The sequence below is a fragment of the Cyprinus carpio genome, chromosome A7 (genome assembly GCF_018340385.1).
Source record: "Cyprinus carpio isolate SPL01 chromosome A7, ASM1834038v1, whole genome shotgun sequence".
NCBI lineage: Eukaryota > Metazoa > Chordata > Actinopteri > Cypriniformes > Cyprinidae > Cyprinus > Cyprinus carpio.
In genome coordinates, this window is record NC_056578.1 from 5846877 (window position 1) to 5854710 (window position 7834).

General features: G+C 41.3%; 1 protein-coding gene across 1 annotated transcript in view; it reads right to left on the minus strand.

The window, feature by feature from the left end:
• Positions 1-2266: 2266 nt before the first annotated feature.
• The window catches only part of LOC109072911, a 9126-nt gene continuing 3558 nt past the window's right edge, over positions 2267-7834 (minus strand). Inside the window, 1 exon segment of the mRNA XM_042759401.1 lies at positions 2267-4043. Within this exon segment, the coding sequence (XP_042615335.1) occupies positions 2447-4043 (1597 nt within the window). The 3' untranslated portion in view covers positions 2267-2446.

Consider the following 7834-nt stretch of genomic DNA (forward strand, 5'->3'; position numbering starts at 1 on the left):
GGCTGTTTGAGGAAAAGTTTTTTTTATATATATATTATTATTTTTATTATTACTGTTATTGTTGTTATAAGGCAGTCTTTGTCTGCTTTGAGTAAAGTAACAAGTTAATAATGGCAAGATATGAGACTTATAATGCATTATGGAAAATATAATACATTGTAACTTAAGTAGATGCATTGTTCATTGTGTGTCAGAAATCATCATACTCTTAAAAGCTATCACCACAAATAAGTCAAAATTATAATGCATTAAAACTGTTGTTATGATTACTCGTGAGATGATACAACATAGTATCAGGTTTTTTTATGATACATTATGCATTAATTATAATGCCTTAAGAATACTCTTATAATGTACTATAAATACGGGCTTCATAGAAAGTGTTACCGATCTAACTATTGAAGAATTGATCAAAAAAGAGAGCCCAGACTTACTTCCAATTTGAGGCTTTTTATTTAGTATTTTAATTAGTGATCACTGATCATGATTTTTCATGGCCAATTCAGATTCCTTTTTTAAAGCAAATTTATTTGTTTATTTGCTCTTATAACATGCAAACTAAAAATATCTGTACCAATTTGAAATTGCAGAAAACCTCAGCATTTTAATCACGATTTAAACAAAGATGCTATGCATGTAGTATATTAGCAGTTCTTTCTGATTTGAATTAGATTGTATTATGTCAATAATTAAAGCAAAAACAGAACAGTATCTTTGTGAAATTATGCTTTGTTATGAAATTTTTCATAATACCATAATACCAGGACCTGCTAGAAAAACAGATTTCCAAGATGTATGATTCAACATTTTATTTGGAGAAGAATTCCTCCACTGCTACAAGTATGTCTAGCACATGGAGCACACATTAGGATTCAAGCACCTTCAACCCATGAGCTGTTGTTTGTCTATAGGAAAGGTTACTACAGTATTAATGTGCAGGCAATCTGTGATGCTCAACTGTTTTACTCGCTGACCAGGATTAACCTATGACTCAAGAATTTTGGTGAGTTCAACTACATGTGACGACCCCGGGCTGGACGCCACTTCGTCCACAGTGAAAGCCGAAACAGCAATACTACAACGAGAATAAAAGGTATGCCTTTGTTATGCAAATCTTCCCACATACTGACATAGAGATGTGAGGGCGTGTTAGAATGAGTTGTTTCAGAGGGACGTGTACGAGTCTCAACTTTTATAAAGAATATCTCTTTGGATTTGAGACTTTAGTCTTTGCAACTTCACAGATTTTCTTTATTCACCAAGAGCTTGTAACACGCCAAAGAGAAAGGAAAATTTTAAATCGCATCATATGTCCCCTTTAATAAATCACAAATGATCTTAAAACAGCTGAACTGTTTCCGTTTCCCTAATGCTTCCTAATTTATATAATTACCATATAAAAGTCAATGTCCACATTTCTATGTCTGAGAATGACAAACACAAAGAAAAAAAAAAAAACTTTAGTGAGCCTGAAATCGAGGTCCTTCTGGCTGAGGTAGAGGTTCATGCCGGATGCTTTTTGGGAGCTTTTCCAGTGGGATTTCACACAGAAAAAAAAGTGCGGGGGACCATTTTAAGGTTTATTAAAAGTGAGGGGGACATGTCACCTGCGTATTCTAGACCCATGAACAAACATTTCTTGTGACCCAGGATTTGAAAACCTGTGGTATAGAGTCCCTAAGGACACATGGTGATGGAAAAAATAAAAAATAAACATGGCGTGGGAAGATTTTTATTTTTTTTTTTTTTTTTACGCTTTTGCGTTCTCTTGCAAAAAGTTGTCCATTCACCTAAAACACTTTCCCCTGAGAAACATTGTGTCAGCATGCAAAACTTAATTCTTTGTGAGCATTCTTTTGAGACTGAACACAAACCTTTTCAGGGGTGAAAGCAAATATATTGTGAGTGTAAAACTCAAAGTTTTTCAGGGTATTGCTAAACTTTTGTGACTTATCGAAATGCAAAATTTGTCAGGGGAACGCAATACTTTTTTCATTGTATATTAAAACTTTATTTAACAAGTGTTTAAGATAAGCAGCATAGAGACACAGAGAAAGACAAGCAGACATACAATCTGAGAAACAAACAAAAAAACCTGAAAGATTTCAACTAATTGCAAATGATGTAGGTAAAATGTAGAAGAGTTCAACCAAATGATTAAACAAATCTCCATTTGTGGTTGAGACATTTTCCATGAAACCATCCAGTACCCCAAAAAATTAAATAATAATTTACAATAAAATTACAGTACATGACATAACAGGAGATTAAAATGTTATCAAGCTTGCCTAGTTATAAACACTGAAAATGGGGATAAACGTTAACGTGATAGTATAGTTAAATGAACATTATTATCTTCAGATCTACAGAGAGTCTCCTGAATTTATTTTTCAATGGAAGTTTTCTTCATTGTCATTGATTAATCAGTTGTCCTGTCTGCATTTTTTCATTGCCCACTAAAAAAAATATCTAGTTTTGCCAGACCTGCCTGAAGATAACTCAGAGTGTCTTTATTTGCTTCCTCTTCTACAGCTTTTCTCCTCATTTCCTCCAGCTCTCGCACCCATTCTTCTTTCCCAGCCTCCTTTACTCTGGGGATGAAGAAGTCGAGATGCTGAAGAGTGAGGGCAGAGTCTGGTTTTAATGCGATCTGAGACAGATTCTTGATAGTCCTGTAAGCATTGAACAGAAGAATTGACTTTTGGTCCTCAATATCCTGCAGATCTCGGTCAAGTCTATCCTTTATAACTGAAAACTTCCTGGACTCTTCTTCAACTTTTTCATATTCTTTTATCAAGTTGTCAAATTCTATCTTTATGGTGGAGTTTTTGATGATGTATTTCTTGTTTTCTTTGACGTGTTTGCTATGATGACACTTCCCTGTGCACACGGTGCAGTAGCCATTTTTAATGATTTCACATTTGCTGGGATCAGTAGCCCACCAGCAGCCAAACTCATGGCAGTTCTCCTCACAGAAGGTGCAGGTCGTCGCCTTCCTGTGCTTCCATGATGCGTCCTCAATGGGCACCTTCAGTTTCACAGTCTTTTTGAAGTTAATGGTAAAGTTTGTACACTCCTCAATCTTTTCCTTGTTTTGCACCATTGCCTCCTGAATCTGAAGTTTTTCTGCCATTTTTTGCTCCATCTCTTGAATTCGCAGCTGTAAGTTGCAGATGGATGCTTCAAACTGAATTCGCTGCATCAGGACATCTGAAGTCAACTCTAAACTTCTTCTGTTCTTTTCATGCAGAGACTGAAAAAATTTCTTCATCTCTTCCACACTGTCTTCCCAGGCATCTCTTTGAGCACGAAGATAGCGTCTCTCATTTTGACGTGCATCTGCCTGCCGGTTGTTGAATAAGAAATGAACAGGTTGGCCGCTTTTGTCTCGTCTGCAGGGGATTTTAGCTTTATTAATGGCGCCAAGGATGTTTTTGGGTGGCAGACCATCAGAGTGTGTGATTAAAAACACAATGTTGTTCACAATGTCTTTACCAAACAAAGACAGAACTGAACTGATAATGTAATGCTATCTGTGTGAGAGACAATTCTTAGACGCTTGAATCACAAAACACACGGCGTCGACTTCACGAACTCCATCATTGCTTTGAAACAGAGTGGCTAAATTTTCAGCAACTTCCAGATCTTTGTCCAGTCCTCTAGTGTCTCCGTAGCCTGGAGTATCAATGATGGTGAGAGATATGGGACTCTTTACACGAAAGACCTCATACATGGTGATTTCAGAGGTTTGTGATTCTGACTGATCTCTGGCTTCTTCTTCTGTTATTTCATACCATATTTCATTCTCAAACTTCACTTTGAGTAAGTAGTTGACCATGCTGTTGATGAGAGTCGTCTTACCACCGCCAGTTTCTCCCACCAGCAGAACAATTTTGTTTGGTTTGCTACTGTCTTTCATCCCATAAGTCCATTTTCTGACTTTTCCATTATCATCAAGCACTTTTTTCACTGTATATAGACGGTATCGTTTTGGAGAACCTTCATGAATCAGAGTTGGTTTATGTGGTGGAAGAATCGGCTGTCTGTAAAATAATGATGGAAGCAAATGTCAGACATTTGTGTAGAATGAAAACCATCATTAAACCCATTAAAATGCAGACATTTTGTGTTATATTCATAAAAAAAAAAAATATATATTTTTCTACAAATACAGTTGGCGTTTAAAACATATTCATATTTACCTTAAGTGCAGCATCCAATTGCACAAGGTTGAACTCCTTTGAAACTAACTTGTTGATTTAATAATGTGGCGCACATACTGTATGTGAGATGCTGAAAAAATGAATGAGACATGGTGCAACAACAAATATGTTTTTCTATCCCATGTCTAGATAGAAAAACTGTTTAAAAGCAGTGCAATGGAATGCAAAAACGCATTCTGTTTGAACTTGCCATTCACGGTTCACTTTTAAATTTTTATTTATTTTCTTTTATTATTATTATTTTCTTTTATTTTTTGCAGTTAAAACCACAATATGCTGGTCAGTGGTTTGAAAACCCGCAAGGAGACGTCTTTTTTGAAACTTGTGAGGGATTCAGCTGTCCAAAAGGAGTTAGGCAGGTTGTTCCACCAGTGAGGAACAGTGAAGGAAAAATTATTTGAGAGTGATTTTGTGCATCTCTGCGATGGGACCATGAGTCGGCGATGATTTACAGACTGCATGCTTCTGGAGGGGGTGTAGATGTGAGCATTGCAATAGTCTAGCTGCAATGATCTAGAAGAGCATTGCAATAGTCTAATGGACGAAAAGTTGTGCTGCATGTTCAGTTAGGAAAAGTTGTGTTGCATGTTCAGTTAGATAAGGCCTAATCTTTCTAATGTTGTGTAGCGCAAACCTACATGACATGTTGTTTTTGAAATATGACCTTTAAAGGTCAGCTGATCAACAATCACTCCAAAATTCCTGGCCGAACATGATGGTATTATTGTTGATGAATCTAGCTGGATAGTAAGCTGGTGCTGTACTGATGGGGAGGCTGGGAAGATGAGAAGCTCAGTCTTTGCCAGGTTAATCTACAGTTGGTGTTCTTTCATCCATGTAGAGACGTTCTTCAGGCAGTCTGAGATTTGTGCAGGTACAGTTGGATCATCTGGTTTAAATAAGAGGTAGAGCTACATGTCATCCACATAGCAATGGTAGAAAAAAAAAAAAAACCTTGCTTGTATGATTGGTCCCAGTGATGTGTTGTATATAGAGAAGAGGAGGGGTCCAAAAACTGATCCCTGAGGAACCTTAGTGACTAGCTGATGTGATTTGGAAACCCCTCCTCCCCTATCATCTGTGAATGACCAACCTGTGATGTAATATTCAAACCAGTGAAGTGCATTTCCAGTGATGCCTAGTGACGAGAGGGTGGAAAGAAGAATGTGATGGTTAACAGTGTCAAAAGCAGCAGATAAATCTAGCAGAATGAGAAATGATGACTTGGACTCATCTCTTGCACTCTGTAGGGATTCAGTGACTGACAGCAAGGTGGTTTCAGTTGAATGGTCTCTTTTAAATACAGATTGGTTATTGTCCATCAGGTTGTTCTATGAAAGGAAGGAGGACACTTGTTTGAACACAATACATTTGAGTGATTTTGCTATGAAAGGGGAAAGAGACACAGGCCTGTAGCTTTCAACAAGTGAGGTGTCCAGTGTAGGTTTTCTGAGGCTGCTTGAATGTGGTGGGTAAAATTCCTGTGAGAAGAGAAATAGTCTAATAAAAATACTAGAATAGAAATAGACACTCATTACACTCTCAGCTGTTCCCTACTGTCAGATACTATATATTCTCCTCTCACTCACCACTCTGTCTGGCTTAAATTTCTTTCAATTAATTGTATTGTAATTGTGATTATTTGTTTGAAGGTTTGGCGGATGCATGCTCTTGTGCCATATTTGTATCCCGATCCTGTCATTCGGTTTTGAACCGGTTTTGTTTATTTTTGTGTGCCTTTATGTTCATTAAAATGAATAAGAAGTTTCACCTGCATTTGGACACAGACCCTGTTTTTCTATGGTGCTCCCTTATTGTACCATGACAGAATTCAGCCAGCAAACATGGGTCCAGCAGGTAAACTCTTCAACATCTGTCAGGGGAGACCAGAGTATTGAGCAATACCCAGAGCCAGGGAATTCTTTGGAGTGGCTCAACGGTCGATGATGGAGAAGACCTGCCTCATGATCATTCTCTTCTGGGGAGGCCTGGCCGAGCCCTTCAAGTCCCTGATGCCATACTGGGTCCCCGAGGAGTCGCTGGAGGGCTACAGTACCTCATGCCCATTCCTGGAGCGTCCCAGGCTAATACGCAGTGTGCAGGAACCCCCGCTGATGTCAGTGCGAGCGGCCTGTTCTGCTCGCAAAGCCCCTTAGGTGGTGGTGCCTGATCACGATCCTCCCGAGGTGGGGGTGCCTGCTCACAATGCTCCCGAGGCGGTGGTGCCCGCTGATGTTCCCTCTGAGGTGACAAAGGTCGCTTCAGGCCTTCCCAAGGTGGTGGAGCCTACTGATGTTCCCTTCGAGGCAGCGGAGCTCCAAGCAGGTTCCAAGCAGTGGAACCCCTTCTAGTACTATCTCAGAGTTGGCAGAGCTCGCTTCAGACCTCCCTGAAGCAGCAGAGCCCGCTGATGTTCCCTTTGTTGTGGCGGAGCTTGCTTCATGCCTTCCCGAAACAGCAGAGCCTGCTGATGTTCCCTCCGACACGGCAGAGCTCGTTTCAGGACTTCCCAAAGCAGCAGAACCCGCTAGTATTTTCTCCGAGGCAGTGGAGCTCCTTCAGACCTTCCTGAAGTGGCAGTGTTCACTCACAAAGCTCCAGAAGCGGCGGTGTCTGCTCAAAGTTTCCCCGAGGTGGCGGTGTCTGCTCACAGTTCCCCCGAGGCAGTGGTGTCTGCTCACAGTTCCCCCGAGGTGGCGGTATCCACTAACAAAGCTTCTGAAGCAGTGGTGTCTGCTCACAGTTCCCCCGAGGTGGCGGTGTCTGCTCACAGTTCCACCGAGGCGGCGTTGCCCACTCACAGTTCCCTCGAGGCGGCGGTGTCAGCTCACAGTTCCCCCGAGCCGCCAGTGTCTGCTCACAATTCCCCCGAGAAGGCGGTGTCCTCTCACATTTCCTCCGAGGCGGCAGTGTCCAGTGTTCATAGAGCACCAGATGCGGTGGATGCGGTGGTGTCCGCTCACAATTCCCCCGAGGAGGCGGTGTCTGCTCACAGTTCCCCCTAGGTGCCGGTGTCAGCTCACAGTTCCTCCAAGTTAGTGGAGCTCACCTCTGGTCTTCCCAAAGCGGCAGTGCTCGCCTCTGGGGTTCCTGAAGTGGCGGAGCCCGCCATTGCCTATTCCAAGATGGCAGGTTCCTTTCTCTTAGACTCCATTCACCAGACTCCATTCACCTGTTCACTCATTACACCCTCGGCTGTTCCCCATTGTCACAGACTATAAATTCTCCGCTCACTCACCAATCTGCCTGGCTGAATTAATTGTATTATAATTGTTATTATTTGTTTGAAGGTTTGGTGGATGCATGCTCTTGTTCTGTATTTATATCCTGATCCTGTCATTTGGTTTTGAACCGGCATTTGGACCCAGACCCTGATTTTCTACAGTGCTCCCTCACTGTACTGTGACAGAATTCCGCCAACAAACATGGGTCCAGCAGGGAAACTCTTCAACATCCATCAGGGAGATGAGAGTATTGAGGAGTATGCCAGGGACTTCTTTGGAGTGGCTCATCAGTCGGCGATGGAGAAGACCTGCCTCATGGTTGTCTTCTGGGGAGGCCTGGCCCTGATGCCATACTGGGTCCCAGAGGAGTCACTGGAGGACTACATT